We start from the raw sequence: 21,702 nt of genomic DNA on the forward strand, positions 1-21,702 counted from the left end.
TTTTATATTCATTCCTACTCATTTTTTCACTAGACTCTATTAAATTCAAGATTTAAATATGGCTAAGCATAAGACAAAAGAGATGAGTGTCAACAAAACAGCTGAATTTTATCAGTGTCTAAGCCACTTAAAGCTATTCTCCAAAAGACAACTTAATTCAACCCAAGGCAAACACAGAGAAAGTTGGATTTGAATCTCTGTATTTTCAACTGTCGGGTTCACAGGAAAATCCAACGCCCAAGTTTTGAATGTCTACATGTCATGAAGTTTACTGTGGCAATACTGGAATGTCCATTACTGAAGATGAACCCCTAGACACACTTAGCAAGACATTCAACTTGCAGAAGGTAGGGAGTTGGGAGTGTAACACAATCTGATAACAAGGTTTTTAAGCTCCAGTCAAAGACAAGACAATATTATGCCTGAATAACAATCTCTAAGGACCCTTAGAGATATGAAGGTCACTATATGAAGAACTTAGGTTAATGGTTCCACACTCTTAATTAAAAGGAGAGCCATTTAATCCATTTTCTGCAGTGAATTATTAGACTAACTTCCTAGCATCTGGAGACTACACTATGTTCCACCTTGAAGCTTTAACAATCAGGACCATTACCTGACATGCATTCAACAAATATCCAAACAAAGTATAAGGTTAATTGTTATAGAAAGTTAGGTCTTCTAACACCTAAGTGTTAGGTGGACTCAATGTTGAACCTTTTTGAGTGCCAACATGACACTAAGGAAATGCTCATTAGAACATTTCAGATTTCAGATTTGGGACGCTCAACTGTTAAGTATAATGCAAATATTCCAAACTTCAAAAAAAATATATGAAATCTGAAACACTTCTTGTCCCAAGCATTTTTGGAAAAGGGATACTCAACCTGTACCTCATAACTTTTCCCTAAATCACTTTTGGCTCTACCACTTCTAATTGTATATGGAAGCTGAAGTGTGTTATGATTTCTGTTACAAGACTATTTTTCTACATTCTGGCTCTATTTCTGCTAAATTATTCTTACAGTCTTTATCAATTTAGGTTTTTTTTTTTTTTTTTTTTTAAACTACCTATTTAGAACTCTGAAACAATATTTAAAAATTATATTTAAAAAATTTTAAGGTTTGTTCATCATATGCAATAAAATTCTGATATATGGTGTTAGACAAATTATTAGTCAGGTAATTCCTGTTCACCTAATATCAATGCTGTAAAGAGGTTCAAGTGAATGTTCTTCCGAGGGATGAGTTTCAATGATCCTAAAGACGGTAAATGAGCCTATTATTTGTATGTGAATCTAAAGTGAATCTTATAAAATTATCCATAAATCAAAAACAAAAGTTTCAGCAGACAATTGTTAAATATAATGTTAACAGGTACATTGAGCAATAAATTGAAACTTTTAAATTCAACTCATATCTGCTTAGTTTTTTTATTTAGTTAAGTATAAAGGCCCAGTTAATCAACTCATTAGATTGGTCAAGGCATGACACTTGAACTACACAAGAGGATTTAAAAAGCAATTGGATTTTTTAGTAGTTCTCTGGTAATCACACACACATACACACATACACAAAAATTTGTAGAGTACTCTGAATATAGGATTTCCCCCATAATCTTGCATAATATACTGTTCACAATCTGCTGTATTTTGTAAACTATATAAACTGGACATGGCCAAATTAGAGATGTCTGATAAACTCTTATAAAGTATTTGGGAACTTCAGCTGGATTCCCAAGGATCAATTTCAAACTATAAAAAACAAATATTCATATAAAAGCACAACAGATTTAACAGACATCTTTGGGAAAAAAATCAAATCATAACTCAATTTTCTACTTTTTCAAATACAACTAAGAAAAAAGTTGTAAGAAATAATATCTACCTTAACAAAAACACATTAACTGAGTGAATTTGGGGGGGGAAAAAAGCTATACAGCATTATTGCACTCCACGAATGTGCAGAATTTGAAAAGATGCCAGCACTAAAAAACTATCTTGCATTGAGGTTTTCCAAGAGGTACAACGAGCCTGCCAAGAAAGCATCTAGTCTGTACTAACAGCTTGCTGTCTTCAGTACAGACCTTCATAATGTCAGTCACGCTGCTCTTGCAAAAATCCCTTAATGCCTGAAAGACACAAAGAAAAAAGAGTATTTTATGTCAAAAATCACTCATAAAAACTCTTCACAAAGTCAATTCATTGATCAGAAAGGAACTAAGAACAACTCTGCCAAGCAAAAGTTAACTAATCTGTGTTCACACATTTGCTTATAAATCTTTTATCATGAGTGTGTTCAAAGAATGTGCATACTCTCAGGAACTAATTATTTGAAGGTAAGGATAAGTATACACACTTCTAGCATAATAGATCGACTCTGGCCATTAGGAATTTAGAGTAAAGAAAATAAGGTTACAGATCCAATTATTAAGCCTTGAAGGTAAAACTACTAACAACCTGACTTTATTTTGGCAGGTCCAAACTCTCTTCATACACTTCAACATTTTAATGAAGAACACATCCCTCTGTTTAATCTTAAATTGGAAACTCAAGTGATAATATATGTAATATTTACTAACATGCTGATTCGTAAGAATTAACAGAAATCTATACATAGTTATATTTTTAAAAACTTACAAAAGAGTTTTCAGTGCTGATAGGTGGTGCTATGATCGATGGTGTGGGATTGAATCCATATGCACGTTGAGCTTCATTTCATTGTCAAGAATTTGAACAAGTTGTTGCATGGATGGAAGGTGACCCGATTCCAGCTTAGACCATACAGGTACATCTATAAAAATAAATGGCACCACCCCCCAAAAGATTAAGGATTATTTTATAATATGCATTCATTCCACAAATATTTATCATCTATGTACAGAACTGGGGATACAAAAGTGAGAAAAAAGTACACTGCTTATTCTTAGGGAATTTACATTCTAGTAGGGGGAATGTCAAAAGAAGTACACAAACAGCTACAAAATTACAATTGTGTACTTAAAATTAAAAGTGGAAGGCACTATTGTACTAGGAGGAACATATACACAAGGCTGTTCCTGACTAGTCAGAGAAATAATAGACCTAAAAGATAAAAAATTACCATGACAGAGTGGGGATTCATTTGAACAGAAAACTTTTGAGGGAGAGAGAACAGAAACATAAAGGCACACGAAAAGTAAGGGAAAATCAGCATAGCTGAAAGAAATATAGAAGAACGATATAAGGGAGGGTGGGAAGGATTAGACTGGGGCTAATAAAGGGACAGAGGGTAAACATTTTGGGCTGGGGATGATAACCAGTCTCTGCCACAGGCATTCAACTCTTGTAGCCTGAACGCAGCTATAGACAATATATAAACAAATGGACATGGTTGCATTCTAATAATGCTTTATTTACAAAACAAGCAGCAGAGGATATGGCTCGTAGGACCATAGCTTTATAATCACTGAACTAGATCATGCAGAGCCTTCTGGCCACATTAAATGTTCTGGTCTTTATCTTGAGAACAAAGTAAAGTCATTTAATGAATTGGAAACACTCGTTTAAATGCAAGATAAAATTTGCATTTAAAAAGATATTGTTTAGAACAGATATCGGTAAGTTTTCCTGTAAGAAGGCAGATGGTAAATATTTTACCCTTTATGAACCAAGAGACAATAAATCAAGAACATTATGTGCGTACTTATAAATTTCTATGAAGTTTGCATTGATGCAACTCAAAACTTTAGTTATAAATACAGAAGTTGGAATTTCATATAATTTCTATGTGTAACAAAATATTAGTTTTATTTTTTTAACCAAAAAGTATAAAAAACATTGTTAGCTCATAGGCCATATTTGCCAACCCCTGGTTTAGAGAATGTAAAAGAGAGTAACAAGTCAATCATGGCCTGGACTAGGGTGGTGGCAGTGAAGATGAACAGAAGGTAGATTTTTGAAAAATTTAGGAGATGGGGTTGAGAAGACTTGGTAATCCATTAAATATGGAGACTAGGGGAGACGGTGATGTTACCATAGGTCTTTGGGCAACTGAGTAGACAAATGATGGTGTCATAAAATAAATGAGAAATGTCAAAGGAGGGGCAGAAGAGTGTACAGGCATTATCAGTAGGAGAAGTAAGCAAGAGTTTATTTTAGAGTAGGTTTAAGATTCTTGAGCACAACATTTTAGGAGAGATTCAGAGATATACATTCAGGGATTATCATACAGATGTTATTTTAAAGTCATGGAAGTAGATAAGGTTCACAGAGACAATCTGACCTAAGAAGAGGACCAACTCATCAAGGAATTCTAAAATGTGAATTTCAAGTAGAGGTAAAGAGATTAAGTTGAGGGAGCAAGTTAAAAAAAATTAAGTTAAAATTTTCTAAATTCTTCTCTCCTAAATTTTCAATTTCTTTCAAATAAGTTTCATATAAACACTAAAGAAGTTTCTTTTATTATAAAAAGTAAAAAAGTTTGATGTTTATTATAAATCATTTAAAATCTATCACAAAATGCAAACTATTCAGAACCTACCATTTAAAGTTATCTCAAATGCACCTGTTGACATACACTGGTTCTCAATCATGTTGCTCAAGAAGAAAACCATCATACATGCATAGACCTAAAAGAAAATATAACTAAGTACAGCAAGCAAAGTCATTTTGGTAAATGCTCTTTTTAATCTACTTAAAAAGTTCCCATAAAAAAACTATTACTGCTATTCCATAGTTCAGATAACAAACACAGAGCAAAAGTAAAGCAATATTAATTTGCAACTCTATACATACTGAAGCACTTATAGATGATATTCATAATGTACACAGAATTTCTAAGAGATTTCATAATAGCCTTAATAAGTTAAACAAAAGAATACATGCCTAAGAAGAGTTAACTTTACCATTTTTATAATATATCGATTCATAAGGCCGGGCATGGTGGCTCATGCCTGTAATCCCAGCACTTTGGGAGGCCAAAGCAGGTGGATCACGAGGTCAGGAGATCAAGACCATCCCGGCTAACACAGTGAAACCCCATCTCTACTAAAAATACAAAAAATTAGCCGGACATGGTGGCACGCGCCTGTAGTCCCAGCAACTCGGGAGACTGAGGCCAGAGAATTGTTTGAACCTGGGAGGCGGAGGTTGCAGTGAGTCAAGATCATGCCACTGCACTCCAGCCTGGGCCACAGAACGAGACTCCATCTCAAATATATATATACACAAACACATACATACATATAAATTCATAAGAGACTTGTGATGCAAAACTAGCAACTCCATATAGTATTCAATACAACCTGTATGTTTCAAACAAATCATTTTAAGTCAAACTAAGAAAGAAGTAGGTTAGAAAGCACAGGCATATTAAAGTATAATCATTCACCTTTCAAAGCAAATCTATACTCTCTCCCAAAAGTGATTAGGTATTCCTTAGTGGACAGAAAAGTTTTAATTTAACAAAACCACTGGACTAAGAGTAGGATGCAGTGAGAATGCCAATTCACAGCAAGCTGTTTCAGAAAAATAAATCAAATGTTCACAGCAGCTGAGAGAGAGCTTTCCCTACTACCCCACAGGAGCTAGGTGGGGTTTGTTTTTATAGGAATTACTCTACCATTTGGGCATGTTAAGTCTATTTTCCTGGGAACAATACACAAGGAAATGTCATAAAACCTACAAGGTAGAGATATATTTCAATTAGAGATAGCACTTGAAGATATTTATGTTAAGTAGTTTTGCCTGTTACTGGAAAGAAATGGTTCCCTAAGAAAAATAGGGACAGCTATGCAGGAGTCTGCTAAAGGTATTCGGCCTAGAATTAAAAAACAAAAAAAATCTAATTCATGAGAAAAATACAAATTAGACCCATTTTAGACAGGATAGTGAGCCCTCCAGAAAAAAAAAAGATTTTAACTAAAATAAAATAAGAGTAATCTAGAAAGAATGTATGAAGTAAAAAGACCCTACACAAACAAAGGAAAAGAGAAACAGCACAAAGTTCTTGAGTATATTTACATTGTTTCTTTCAGGCAATTAAAACAGATCCATGAACAGAAGAGGCAAAGGACAAAGAATTTGAAAAGAAAGGAGTTTTGATAAGAACAAGTTAATGGAAATCCCCTTTTTAAGGTGAATCAACCCACTAATACCACATTAGTTGGTATAAAAGGCCTACATTATGTATATGATACGTTTTGCTGGATATGAATTGACCTAAGTAATATAATCAAAATCAGAAAACAAACTATTTTGTGCCCTGGTAATATTAAAGTAATACCTCCCTATCCCCCCGAAATAAAAAGGTTGAGCCCTTATCACTCATAATATATCAATATGGAAACAAAGGTGAAGGGAGGTTAAGTGACTTGTCCAGAGATAAAAGTGGTATAAATTAAAATAATACATGAACAGGTGTGAATCAATAACAAATATCAAAATAAGAAAATCCATTAGAATATTTTATCGACAACCTAAAAACCTAGTTACCAAAGCTATTAAGTTACATACCTTATTTTCTTGGCCCCACTGCCAGATGCTAGGAGCTTGCATGCCAAAGAAAGCAAAAGGATCCTTGCCAACAATTATTAAGCCTATTAATACTAGTTTGAAGACTGACAGGAAAGATGCTATATGTCTATCAAAAGAAAAGAAAGAAAATCATCAGAAGTCACAATTTCTAATCTACTTTAAAATTTAGTAATTCAAGTGTATGCAAAGACTTTTCTAGACACCAAATCTGAAAGTTACTTATAGAAAAAGCAATTAAAGTTTATTGTGCAGTTTTAAAACAAAAATATTTAATATATTTAAAATCAACTGAAAAATTAAACTACAAAATTATACAGAATTGGTCTTTAAAAACACGATTTTTTGAAAGAGAATTTAATACCACTGACTTTCTATAAAAACTGAGGATTGTTATTCTATTTCCACAATTAAAAATATGTAAGAAAACACATCTTTAGAAAGGTTGCCATCTCTGAAATGACCCCATTCCTTCTTACAGAAAAAGCCTCCTATATTTGGGTCAAATAAACTTGTTATATATAAAATAGCATTCTCTGTATATTATAACCAACTAAGTAATTACAGTAACTAAGGACAGCTAATTAAACCAATTCACAAATATTTATAAAGTCAAATAAATTCTTTTCCTTTTAAGTAATTAAAATTTCTTACCTATATATTGGTTGAGGGAGGTAATTCTCTCCTTCAATGCGGATGTCTGGGTACCGCTGGCTAATAACCCGCATGTACTCCTCAAATACCCGCCTATAACCTCAGGAAACACTGCAGAAAAATAAGTGTCTGCATTAAGTCATTTAGAATATACCTAGATTTATTTTGTAGTTAGACAAAGCCTAAAAATGATCAACATTACAAATTTTTCTCAAAATCAGTCACAAATTAATAACTGAATCAGGATGATAAATACATGAAGTTTTTAAAAAATATATTTCACATATTTCAGTTACCACACCCTCAAATGAATCATTCCATTAAGACATTAAACTTTGTTTTTGCCAGTATGTGGCCTAATTTTTTTTTTAAGTTAAAAAAACAAGAATATTAAACTTTATAGATTTTGGTTACTGTTGGACAACAGCAAATACCTATTCACATTCAGCATATTTTGAGCTCTCACACAGATTTGGCCTTTTTGGAGGAATACCAATTACTTGTATAAACAGTGAAATGAAATGAAAACAATTCTTATTCATCTGAACTAGAGACTTTCAAATTTGGGACACAAGACTTAAAAAAAATCAAAGCGTAAGAGAATGAAACTCTGGTTCTTATTCCCATTCTGCCCCTAACTAGGCAAACTTGTTTCCCCCAACACAACAAAAGGAACTTAGACTAAACTCTTAAATCCCTTCTAACTCTACAATTTGATTCTACTTTGCAAAGGAAAACAAAGATTAGGAACATAATTTTCAACAACATGGATAATCCTTATCATTACTCTGGAGATTAAGCTGAGCCAACAGTATCCAATCTTCTCTGTTCAAGTCTCACTTTCAGATACACATTGCCCCAGCAAAAAAAAAAAAAAAAAAAAAAAAAAAAGGAAATAAGCCTCCAGAGTGCACATGAGAAAAAAGAAGATGGTACCATTATATCAATAGAAGAGCTTACAAATTCAGGTAATATTGTTAAACACCAAAGTTCACTAAATTCTAAGTTAAGATAAATATTTAAGGTTCCACTTGGTACAGAGGTAGCAGGCTCAGTAATTAAGTTACAGTAAGGTGCCAGCTTTGTCAATCAAGAAAAAACTGGTAACCACCACTACCAACCCAAAGGAACAGCAGGGACAGGGTAAAAATATCTGACAGGGTAAAACTGTAAAAAATATTAGTAGATCTAAATTTAAGAAAACCTGCAGGGTTTTTTTTGGGGGGGGGTTGGGCAGTAAGTGAGAAACTCACCAGTCTTGCTTTACAGTGAGTATTTCCTTTACCTTTAGAACGAATGTCCCTTACAAGTCTAAATATTTTGCAAAGAGATACGAATCTCTATATTTAAATGAATTGATGAATCTCCAAATATTATCCTTAACATTCACCCAATGTTTTATCATTATCATTGTCGTACTTTCTTTCTAACCGCATGTTGGGCTTTTCTGAGTTCAAATTACTAATATAATATCAAATTTACAGAAAGGTTACAATAGTATAAAGATCTTACATAAACCACCTAGATTCACCACCTATTAACATTCTGCCACAGGCCGGGTCTGTAATCCTAGCACTTTGGGAGGCCAAGGCAGGCGGATCACGTGAGGTCGGGTGTTCAAGACCAGCCTGGCCAAGAAAGTGAAACCCAGTCTCTTAAAAAAAAAAATTTCTGCCATAATTCCCTTCTCTGTAAGAAATGTTATAAATCTTTTCTTTACACCAAAAAGCAAAGGAAAATATTTAAAAAGTTTAATATTGCTTTTGTTTTATAAAAGTAATCCAGATAACCTATAATCCTATCTTAAAATCAAGAAATGCTACCTGATATCAATGCTCAAGTTTGTACTGGTGTTTACAATGGAGTTGAGTTGATTACCTAAAATAATTGTATCTAACTTTTAATGCAGTAATTTGAGAACTAGAGACTTGGTTAATTTAGTCAAAATTTGTTATTTTTATAGATGAAGGGGGAAAAAACGAAATCCAGAGAAATAAAGTGACTTTTCCCAAGTTATGCATCCAATGTACTATTTCACTCACTCAAATAAATACTTACTGAATGTCTATTACAAGGCAAGCACTGTATTAGGCAGTATTTAGTGGTGAGTAACACAGATACCATCCAGTGCCAGGGCTGGGACCAGGACATAGTGTTTGTGATTTGGGGTCCTAGGCCCTTTACACTAGAACCCAAATTCAATAATTAGATAATTCACGAGCTATCCTTCCTATGTCCAGGAAGTAAGTTCCCTTTGCCCACAATGCCATCATCAGGTACCCCATACAATTGGCCTCCTGGGTTCTTCCATGATGAAGATAATAGAGATTCTTCTGAGAGGACCAAGTTTGTGAGCCCCAAGAAGTCCCTTAAGAGTAAGAGACTCAACTAGAGATGTGCTTATGCAGAGGCTGAACTATCAGTCAGATTCCCCCAGTCACCCACTTCTCTGGCTACTGTGTTTAGAAGCATAAATCTACTTCACTCATCTGGCCCTAAATCTTCAGTTAAATCTTAGAACTTTGTATGAAACTCCAAATAGAATTAATTAATGATCTTAGATTCCAAAAAGGACTTGAAAACTGAACTTTTCTTACTTCTGAAAAATAAAGTGGTTTATAAGACAGCCACAACATACTTTTAGACAAGTTTACTTATGCGTATTCCTCCTTATATTTGCCTCCAGACTTGTGAAGAAAAACCAAGAAACTTTTTTCCTATATCATTGCTTTTCCTAAAAATAATTTTTCTGTCATGAAGCAGCAATCGCCACTACCAACAGATGTTTTCCAAAATGCAGTAATACACAAAATGTAACATACCAAGGTGAACAAATGTTAAAGGCATACATGGTAAAGAGCTAGTAACCATCACCTCTACCACCTCACCCAGTTCTTTCAAATTATTCCACTCTTTCTGGGTCAGTGAGTAAGACTGCCTCTCTCAGTACACCTTCAATATATGAACATACTAAAATTGTTGCATCATTTTTAGTATGATGTCTATCCTTCTGCCCCTGAACTAAATGTCTTTAGGAATTAAACCAAACTCCTAAAAAGAAATCTTAAGTCCTATTACTTTGCAAATCCCTTTCTAGTAATACAGAGATGCCTTACTATACGGAGTCAACTGTTGCTCTTTTAACAAGAGCTAATTAAATTACTTCAAGACATAGGTAAGTCACCATTTATTAAACACTTTTATCAAGTCACTTTTATTGAGTGGCTACTACAATATAAATCTGTTAATAAAAATACTTCCCAGAGTAAAGAGATAAAATTGTTTCCCCAGGAAGAATATTTCTTGGGTGGGTGCAGTGGGTTAACCCTGTAACCCTAGCACTTTGGGAGGCCCAGGCGGGTGGACCACTTAAGCCCAGGAGCTTGAGACCAGCCTGGGCAATATGGTGAAACCCCATCTCTACAAAAATCAGCCAGGAATAGTGACGGGCACCTTAGTCCCAGATACTGAAGAGGCTGAGATGGGAGAATCACTTGATCCTAGGAGGTGGAGGTTGCAGTGAGCCCAAATTGCGCTACTGCGCTCCAGCCTGGGCAACAGAGTGAGACCCTGTCTCAAATAAATACAGTCAAAAGCATTTAAAAATAAAGAAAAGAAAAAAGATTTCCTGAAATGTTACGCCAAAAGTATAGGAAGACCAAAAAGTAGTGACCACAAGAATAACACACACACAAAATGAAGAGAATAAAAACAGATTAATTTAATTTTGGGTTTATCAAATCATTAATAGTATAAGAGTAATACAACATTAGTGAATCACTTTAGGGAGAAAAACATCTCATCAAGATGAAATAATGAAGGTAAGAATTAAGCAGAAATTTTAGAATGCCAATTAATGTCAAAAGAGTGTTGAAAATGGAGTGAACTGTTTTTGAGATAGGGTCTCACACTGTTGCCAAGGCTGGAGGGCAATGGCACAATCACATCTCACTGCAGCCTCAAACTCCTGGGCTCAAGCAATCCTTCCACCTCAGCCTCCTCAGCAGCTGGTACTACAGGCATGTGCCACCATGGCCAGCTATTTTTTAATTTTTTGTAGAGATGAGCTCTCACTATGTTGCCCACGGTGGATTCAAACTCCTGGCCTCAAGTGATCCTCCTGAATTTGTTTAAAAAAATTTTTTTTTAGTATTTCCATAATTACTAAATGAGAGAAAAGATTTAAGACTAGTTATAAGAAACACAAGTTGGAGAGAGATGAGAGGAAAAGCAGGAACACAGACTGAGTGAAACAAATGCAGTTTGAATATAATATTCCTTACATATCCAGCCTGCTTCCCTCATAACAGTCCTCCAACTCAGCTCCATTATTTGCTTTTTCTGTTACAACTGGACTTACCACCACATGCCAATAGTTGCCTTTCAACTATTATAATAACTGGTGTGCTGCTTTCCACCTATCCTTCCTCCAATCAATTCAACTGCCTGAGTGTAGATTCCATCATAGTATTCACCTGTGTAAAAATACTTCTCACTTCGGCTGGGTGCAGTGGCTCACGCCTGTAATCCCAACACCTTGGAAGGCTGAGGCTGGTGTACTGCTTGAGCTCAGGAGTTTGAAACCAGCCTGAGTAACATGGCAAAACCTCATCTCTACAAGAAATACAAAAATTAGCTGTGCATGGTGGTATGCACCTGCAGTCCCAGCTACTTGGGAAGATTGTTTGAGCCTGGGAGGCAAAGGCTATAGTGAACCAAGATTGTGCCACTGCACTTCAGCCTGGATGACAGAGTAAGTACAAAAACAAAAAAGAACAACAACAAAAACAACATTTCTCACTTCCGTAGTCCTCAGAGCACTAAACTTAAATTTCTAGCCTGATAAAAATTTATAGCCAGGCGCGGTGGCTCACGCCTATAATTCCAGCACTTTGGGAGGCTGAGGCAGGCAGATCACCTGAGGTCAGGAGAGTTCGAGATCAGCCTGGCCAACATGGTGAAACCCCATCTCTACTAAAAAAAAATGCATAAATTAGCCAGGCGTGGTGGCAGGCACCTGTAATCCCAGCTACTTGGGGACGCTGAGGCAGGAGGATTGCTTGAACCCGGGAGGTGGAGACTGCAGTAAGCCAAGATCGCACCATTGCACTCCAGCCTGGGTGACAGAGTAAGACTTCGTCTCAAAACAAAAAACTCTATATTACTCATTATTACCAACTTAATTACTGCCCTGAGTCTTCCAGTGAAACTGGGTTATTCAACTTCCTATCCTCAATTATGCCTTATATATTTCTGACTCCATACCTTTGCTCACAGTCACCATCCCTAAAATACTGTCCAATTTCCTCTTACCTAATTCTTACTCATTCTTCAAGATCCAACCAGAATATATTCTCCCCAAATATATATATATATTTATATAATATAAATAATATTTCTTATACCCAGTGCCTGGTACAAAGTAGACATTCGAATAGCACTTAATACTGACACAGACCCTCTTTATTCAAATGACAATGAATTACAGAATCGATTTCAACAGATGTTTTATAGAAATATTTACATAGTCTATATAATTTCAATTATTTTCTCACTTCAAGCCCTCTGTGAAACATATCATAAATTATAAATTAATAATATCCATTTCTTTTTTTTCCCTTTTTTGATGGCGTCTTGCTCTACAGCCAAGGACGGAGTACAATGGCATGATCTCAGCTCACTGCAACCTCTGCCTCCTAGGTTTGAGTGATTCTCCTGCCTCAGCCTCCCAAGTAGCTGGGATTACAATCATGCACCACCATGTCGGCTAATTTTTGTATTTTTAGTAGAGACAGTGTTTCACCATGTTGGCCAGGCTGGTTTTGAAGTCCTGACCTCAGGTGATCTGCCCGCCTCAGCTTCCCAAAGTGTTAGGATTATAGGCCTGAGCCACCTCGCCCAGCCAATAATATCCATTTCTCATAAAAATGATTTTAAAATTCTTCCATCTTACCTACTGCATTTTTGTTCTCTTATCTCTTTCCTATACCTATCAAGGTTCATCTTAATTACTCTGGCTTCTCTAAATATTCTTCCTAGCTGAACTAATAATGAAAGAGAAACCCTGAATCCTAGTTCTAGCTCAGAACTAGATCCCACTAAATAAAAATCTTAGATAACCTACAAAGTGCACTTTTTATATTTTCATGTGTTAGACCCTTTCTAGCTCTAAATTCTATACTATTTCCTTCTCTCTAAAATCCTCCATTAAAAAAATAAAAAACAACTCCATTTCTGGTCACATCTGACCTGCTTTTCTAAGCAAGAAACCTCAGGTTTATTTATTTTGACTAAGATTTTAAATCTGACCAGCTAATCCATAGCTTCTAAGAATTACTAGTAGGAAGGATATGCCTCACTTGAGCTTCTTCTCACTACTCATCCCCCACCTACCTCCTAAGAATCTCCAACAGAAAAGCCAGCTAACTCTAAAAGTTGTATATATCTATTTTCTTTGTACTTGTTAGCATTCTCATTGTATAACGTTTATTATAACAGCATCTATAAGCCCAATGTATCTTTTTCTGGCATTGTGTTGTCACTACTCAAAACTGTTCAATAGGACCTTACCTTCTCTTGATCCCAAAGCCTTGGATTTTTTTTTAATAAACCTAAAATATATTGTCTCTTGATGAATAACTGCATGTGCTTTCTCCTGTGGCCAGGTGGCTTCACTACCATTCCTCTTTGGCATCTGGCACAAAACCAGTAACATATCCATCTGTACCTGTAACTACTGTCAGTCTTCAAGAGCAGAAAAGCCATCTTATAAAGATTCTCACTCCAAAAAACCTGTGAGTCAAATCAAGTGGCCAACACACCGTGTGTTGAGAATCTTAAGGAACCTAATGAGATGAATGTACCATCATGTTAATTAACCTGAACCTCTCAATCATCTCTGGGTCTTTTTCTCTAAAAAAAAAAAAAAGTTCCCATCCTCTGAATAGTTTAGTGACGAGAATGTTCCTAGAGTATTTAACTTTAGCTGCCTCAAATTTTACAATTATCTTCCTTTATTCACTTTTGTGAAACTGTAAATTGTATCACATACCACTCCATGAAACAAATTTTAAAAGTATTAAGATGTTTGTACTATGTCCACTCCCTACTTTTTTTTTTTTTTTTTTTTTCAGAAAACTACCTTAAGATTATTATTACTGGGCAATGCTTTCCACGTATAACAAAGAAACTTGCTTTAGCAGTCATTTAAAATTTTAACAAGTATCTTTACACTATGGTTTATGTCCTACAAAAAAGCATAGCATGAAAATAATCCCGATGAAACGCTGTTGAGAGGCAGCACCTAATGGGAGACGAGGCTGCAAGTTCAATCACCTACTTTCTCTTGCTCTCTCTTTGATCTTTCACCATGGGATGACTCAGCAAGAAGGCCCTTACCAAATGCCTATACCTTGACAGCAGACCTCCCGGCCTCCAGAACTATGAGAAATAAATTTTTCTTTATAAATTACCTTGTCTGTGATACTGTTATAGCAACACCAAACTATAACAGAGTTTTATGTCTAATTCTGCTCAAAAACCTTTACATCTTCAGTCTTTTGAACTCCTTCACCTTCAAGAAGGTACAGTAAAAATGTGAATAATACCAAGAACTCTAATTAGATCTTGAAAGATAAATAAGCTGGAGTCTGTGTGTGGGAAGGGATTCTAGCTAGAGTCACAAACAACCTTGATGAAAAATAAAGTATCTTTTAAAAAGTCTGCTTCAGAAACATGACTTTTTGGTTCTAGAAAACATGTCTAAAGGATAAGCACAAGAGATGAACATAACCAAAAATAAACTGGGCTAATTAAAAGAATAAAAGCTAAAATAAAACGAACTTTGGAGGCTAGCACAGAATATAACAAAAGTGGCTTTTTCACTATGGGCAAAAGAAGATGACAAAATAGGCTTACCAGTTTCAACTCTTATTTCCGTTCTAACTCATCCAATGGGGGGGGAAAACATTAAGATTTATCAGATACCTATGTCCTTGAACAAACTAGCTAGCTAGTTGAATATTCTTATTCAACCCTCAAGACAATCCTGTGAAGTTCTATCATGCACACTTTATAAATGAGCAGATTAACTTGTTTGAGTCATATCATTAGTAGGTGGCCGATCCAGAATAAGAATCAAAATTATGTGAGACCACCCAAATTATATGAAACATCAAAATCTAATTCTCCTCAAAGAAAAATAAGGTAAAGGGTCTTAACATTAGAAAGAATGCCCAACATTAAAAAAATATATAGCCTGGCACCATGGCTCATGCCTATAATTCCAGCACTTAGGGAGGCTGAGGTGGGCAGATCACTTAAGGTCAGGAGTTCAAGATCAGTCTGGCCAACATGACAAAACCCTGTCTCTACTAAAAATAAAAAATTAGCTGGGTGCGGTGGCGGGTGCCTAGAATCCCAGCTACTTAGGAGGCTGAGGCAGGAGGATCGCTTGAGCCAGGAGGCAGAAGTTGCAGTGAGCCGAGATTGAGCCTGGGTGACAGTGTGAGACTGTCTCAAAAAAAACCCCACAAAAGCTGAAGTCCCCATGTGACAGTGAGCTGGGTCCCCACTCCAGGAGATGCTCGACTTTGCGTCCCGGCCCTCAGCACCATTATTAGAAAAATGTTAACAACATTTAGATACTTTAAATGTTTTTTTTTTGTTTCTGTTTTTGTTTTTTTTTGAGACAGAGTTTTGCTCTAGTTACCCAGGCTGGAGTGCAATGGCGAGATCTTGGCTCACTGCAACCTCCGCCTCCTGGGTTCAGACAATTCTCCTGCCTAAGCCTCCTGAGTAGCTGGGACTACAGGCATGTGCCACCACGCCCAGTTAATTTTTTGTATTTTTTTAATAGAGACGGGGTTTCACTATGTTGACAAGGATGGTCTCGATCTCTTGACCTCGTGATCCACCTGCTTCAGCCTCCCAAAGTGCTGGGATCACAGGCTTGAGCCACTGCACCCGGCTAGATACTTTAAAATGTTAATAAAACTTTTTTTTAGTCTCCTTTCCGGAAGAAGTTCACAATCTAATTTCAGAGAGACAAATACACAGCACACCCTGGGGAACAATTATAAAGTAATACAGAAGCAGGTCCAGAGAGCAGGGTACAAATTACCAATACAAATAAAGAGCAAGGAAAGAAAGAACTATAATTTCACTGGTATATCTTTCTATTGCACTTCTCTTAGGTCATCAATTATGTACACTCTATCCTTTCCTTCTCTATACCAGCAAAAGTGAAAATAATGAAAGAAGAACCCAGTTTAATAGACTGACTGAAATGCTACGACTGTTTTTAGCTACCAAGATGCACACCTGAAAGATAAACCAAACACAGGTGACATCATGAATCTGTAGTGCTGAGATAACCAGGTCAAATCAACAGTAAGTAATTCTGCTCAATGACACAACTATGGATCAGATGAACACCTTGTCAAAGTGTAAGAAAAGGTGAATGAAAAGACTCTCCTGCTTGTGGTGCAAATGCTAGGTTTTATACTGACAAACTATAACAAAATTAGTTAAGCTACCTTCAAAAGCAAGCACTGTAATGTGACAATAGAGACCAATCATAAGTAAAACAGTTGGGTTCCATTTGCATTCATATAACTACTGCAAGAATCTTTAATACCATTCACTCTGTTCCACATTTTTTTTCTACCAGTCAAAATTACCTTTTAAAACATTACTAAAATTCTCGAATGTAATTTTGGTACATAGCCTTTCTCAAATTCTTACTCAAATTCTGAAATCATAAAAATTCACAAAAATAAATCATACCAAACACTGACACTAACCAACAACCTAATTGCAAAATTTAGGAGAAAATTTTATTAATTATAAGGTAGAGAGAAAGGTTAAGATTAAGAAAAATTATCTAAACTCTGCTTCAGGAAAATTCCTATGTGAAAGCTCATAGACCTAAGGCTCATCCCAAAGGGAGAACTGAATAGCTGGTCAACTTCAGTGAAGTAAGGTACTATCCATGCTCTCATTCCCAACTTTCTATACCCTTAAAGAAGATGTTTTAAAAAGAAAGAAAACACCAAGGCTTGGCGAGGTGGCTCTTGCCCGCAATCCCAGCACTTTGGAAGGCTGAGGCAGGAGGACTGCTTGAGCACAGGAGTTCAAGACCAGCTTGGCAATATGGCAAAACCTCTTCTCTACAAAAAAAAAAAAAAAAAAAAAAAAAAATTAGCCAGGCATGTAGTGTGTGCCTGTAGTCCCAGCTACTTGAGAGGCTGAGGTGGGAGAATGACTTGAGCCTGGGTAGTCGAAGCTACAGTGAGCAATGACTGCACCACTGCACTGTAGCCTGGGTGACAGAGTGAGACCCAGTCAAAAAAAAGAAAAAACATCAACAGAATAAGTAGTAAGGGTGTGTCTGTGTACCAGGGCAGCAAGAAGAGAATGAGAAGTAACACAGAATTCTGGAAGTTTATAGTCCCACCTGTAGAGAAATGGAGGCCAGGCCGAAAAGTTACTGATGGCACAGTGTATTCAAAACTTAAGTTTTACCCTCAACAACTTAAAACAAAGGAACATACCTCAAAATAGTGAGAGCTATCTATGACAAACCCATAGCCAACATCATATTGAATTGGGCAAAAGTTGAAAGCATTCCCCCTAAGAACTGGAACAAAACAAGGATGTCTACTATCACCACTCCTATTTAATGTAATACTAGAAGTCCTAGGCAGAGCAATCAGGCAAGAGAAAGAAAAAAAATGTCATCTAAATGGAAAAAAAGGAAGTCAAATTATCTGCCTTTGCTGACAGAATTCTAGTTTTTGGTTTTTGCTTGCTTTTTTTTTTTTCTTTTGAGACAGAGTCTCACTTTATTACCCAGGCTGGAGTAATAAGCAGAGGCATGATCCTGGCTCACTGAGCCTCTGTCTCTTGGGTTCAAGCGATTCTCTCGCCTCACCCTCCAAGTAGCTGGGATTACAGGCATGCATCACCACACCCAGCTAATTTTTGTATTTTTATTTTTAGTAGACAGGGTTTCACCATGTTGCCCAGGTTGGTCTCGAACTCCTTATCTCAAGTGATTCTCCCGCCTTGGTCTCCCAAAAGTGCGGAGATTACAGGCGAGACCTACTGTTGATATATAATTCTATACCTAGAAAACCCTACAGATTTTGCCAAAAGGCTCCTAAACCAGATAAATTACTTCAGTCAAGTTTCAGCATATGAAAATCAGTAGTAACAGATGTGATGCCATGCGTTTTGTAGTCCTAGCTACTCCAGGGGTGAGGCCAGAGGATCAACTGAGTCCAGGATGCTGAGGCTGCAATAAGCTGTGATTGCACCATTTAACTAATTTTGTTATAGTTTGACATTATGAAGTCTAAAAACTCCAGCCTGGGCAACAGAACAAGATCCTGTCTATTAAAAAAAAAAAAAAGTAGCATTTCTATTCACCAATGACGTTCAAGCAGAAAACCAAAAAATGCAATCCCATTTATGATAACCACAAAAGACATAAAATACCTAGAAATACATTTAATCAAGGAGATGGAAGACTCTACAAGAAGAACTACAAAACGCTGCTGAAAGAAATCACAGACGACACAAACAAATGGAAAAACATTCCATCTTCATGGATTCCAAGTGTCAACATCATTAAAATGTCCAGACTGCCCAAAGTAATCTCAGCACTTTGGGAGGCAGAGGCGGGCGGATCACATGAGGTCAGGAAATCGAGACCAGCCTGACCAAAATAGAGAAACCCCACCTCTACTAAAATTACAAAATTAGCCAGGCATGGTGGCACATGCCTATAATCCCAGCTACTCGGTAAGCTGAGGCAGGAGAATTGCTTGCACCCGGAAGGCATAGGTTGCTGTCAGCCGAGATCTTGCCAGAGCAAGAGCGAAATTCCATCTCAAAAAAAAAAAAGTTAATGATGTTAATGGTTAAACCATCCTCCCATTTGCAATATTACATAAAAGATGATATATTCCCGGCACATAGTACACTGTACAGGGAGTTGTTTTGTTTTTTTTTTTTAATCAGGAGAAACTGCAATGTTTTTAGTTTTCACCAAAAATAAAGTCTCACCATCATATTTTCTAACACTCTTAAACATCACCTTAAACTGATGTTTTAATTATTATTTTAAGGATTTCCTTGGTCTTCAACGAGTAAGCAAATAGTTGGATAAGTAGAAAATCTAAACTTTAATATATGAAATTATTAGTTTTAATATATAAAAACTAATACATGAAGTTCTTAAAAAACTGTTTTAAATGAATGATGTCCAACACCAACATTCCAATGTATCAGGACTCTGATGATTTACTAACCTGGTTATCCTGGGATGGTCAGTTTATCCTGAGAAAATGTCATCTTTGGGGGTGTAAGATCCTCATTTCTATAATTCTAAAATTTTGGTGTTTTTTCCCTAATCTTCAGAGCCTTTCAATCCCCACCTCCAACCCCACTTACCGTATAAAATGCATCATTGCCCTGCTTCTAATGCCTATTTGGTTAAAAACAAAATCATTTATAAGAACACTGCCGGCCAGGCGCTGTGGCTCAAGCCTGTAATCCCAGCACTTTAGGAGGCCGAGGTGGGTGGACCACGAGGTCAAGAGATTGAGACCATCCTGGTCAACATGGTGAAACCCCATCTCTACTAAAAATACAAAAAATTAGCTGGGCATGGTGGCGCGTGCCTGTAATCCCAGCTACTCGGGAGGCTGAGGTAGGAGAGCTGCCAGAACCCAGGAGGCGGAGGTTGCGGTGAGCAGAGATCGCGCCATTGCACTCCAGTCTGGGTAACAAGAGCGAAACTTCGTCTCAAAAAAACAAAACAAAACAAAACACTGCCGAAAACTGCCGAGATCTTTCCTCCGAGTACACAAGACAACTGAAAGGAAGAAGGAGATGCCAGAGCAGGCAACTCCTGAGAGGCAGGTGAGGCGGGAATGCGAGCAAACTGTCAAAGTTTATAAGAAAAACGTGCTCCTTTTCTGACACTTTGGAAATCTCAAACTGAGAACCAGCATCCCTAGACCTCCCCTCCACGCCCTCCAGCAGTCCATCGCCCCACTCGCACTCAACAGTGCCCCCAACAAGTCAAGGAGAAAAACGGCGTCTGTCACTCCCGGGTCCTCTCCAACGACCCGAATTAACCTTCACCTAGTCAAGCAACAAGGCCGCCCGGCATAACCCCGGAAAAGAGGGCAGGAAAAGTGAAATGAGTGACAAACGCTTGGCGCTCCTCCGCCGACGCTGCGCCTACTCATCCCCATCTCCGCAGGCAGCCGGGGTGGCTACGGCGTGACGCTGCCGACCGGTCCTCCGTACTAACAGGTGTTCCCCCCGTCTTTGCCTTTCACCGTTCAACCTTCTCGTGCCCTCCTTCCCCATTCCCACTGTAGTAGGAGGCAGAAAAACAAGTCAGCATTTGTACTTGGAAGAAAGGAGGGCGGCCTGACCGCGAGAAGGCTGGCTGTGGAAGGGCGCCGGCACCGTTCTGCAGAACCAAAGATACAGCCAGCTAGGCCGCGAAGCCGGGGTCTCGCGTAGCCAGCGGCGCCGAGCAGAAGCGCGGCGGGGAGGCCGGGGCCCAGTGCACATACTCACCAAATCTGGAACTTGAGCAGCGGCCCCGTGGCGTACTGCATCTTTAATCTCTTGCTTGGCACGCCGCCCAGGTTGGCCGAGGCCTCGCTCCGGACCACCGCCGACGCCGCCACCAGGAGAAGCAGCAGAAGCCTCATCTTAATTGAGCCAGCCACTTCGGCCGACCTCAGAGTGATACTGCAGCCAGCCGAAAGCCCAGGCGCGAGATGCTCCCCACTGCGCAGGCGCGATTAGCCAAGGTCGGGGGAGGGGAGCAGGAATGCGCCTGCGCGGCCTGGCGCCTGCGCACACTCCTGGAAAGGAACCGACCTGTTTCACCGTCCTGACTCACCACCATGTTGGTAGTGTGTCAGACTGTGGGACGGCATGAGAAAGGCAGACAGGGAGCAAAGTCGCTGGTGGGTGTCACATGGCCTATGTATGAGGCAGATTTGAGTTCTGCATCCAGTTTTAGCAATTTATCCATTTATCTGCCTAAGACACTTGGAAACATCTTGTACTTGACAGCCCTGATTCCAGCGTTGGCGGATAGAAGTGCTGACCCTCAGGATAGTAATGTGATATAGCTGGCCTAGAGTTAGAACCTGTACAATGCCATTTTATAAAGAAGAAAGCTGTTTCCATTCTCACAATGACTGCTAACCTTGGCTTTTGTAAATTGCGAGATCATTTGCAGGATGCAAATTGAAGTAAAGCTGCATACCTTCTCTTATCTGTAAATGCCAGAATTGCTGGCCTTTGTTTACCAGAGTAAGCACCCCCAGATAATTCCATCCTGTCGCCAAGTAAATAAAAAATCTATGGCTCCCACCCCTACCCAGACGATGTGTAAACGAATGTTAATCTCAGCATCTGTGAACCCCTTAGATAACAATCAGAATGTCAAATAGTCCCCTGGCCCTCGAAATGTCCGGAACCCCCTCACCCTCCTCTCCGC

General features: G+C 37.8%; 1 protein-coding gene across 1 annotated transcript; it reads right to left on the reverse strand.

Moving 5' to 3' along the window:
• Nucleotides 1–1,525: 1,525 nt before the first annotated feature.
• SELENOT (selenoprotein T) lies at nucleotides 1,526–20,988 on the reverse strand. The gene is given in 6 exon segments (NM_001199929.1): nucleotides 1,526–2,131; nucleotides 2,640–2,793; nucleotides 4,522–4,609; nucleotides 6,495–6,621; nucleotides 7,167–7,277; nucleotides 20,766–20,988. Coding segments are annotated over 5 exon segments (588 nt in total). The 5' UTR covers nucleotides 20,903–20,988; the 3' UTR covers nucleotides 1,526–2,131; nucleotides 2,640–2,668.
• Between the last annotated feature and the right edge of the window lie 714 nt (nucleotides 20,989–21,702).

Source organism: Callithrix jacchus, chromosome 17 (genome assembly GCF_049354715.1).
Source record: "Callithrix jacchus isolate 240 chromosome 17, calJac240_pri, whole genome shotgun sequence".
In the NCBI taxonomy this organism is placed as follows: Eukaryota; Metazoa; Chordata; class Mammalia; order Primates; family Cebidae; genus Callithrix; species Callithrix jacchus.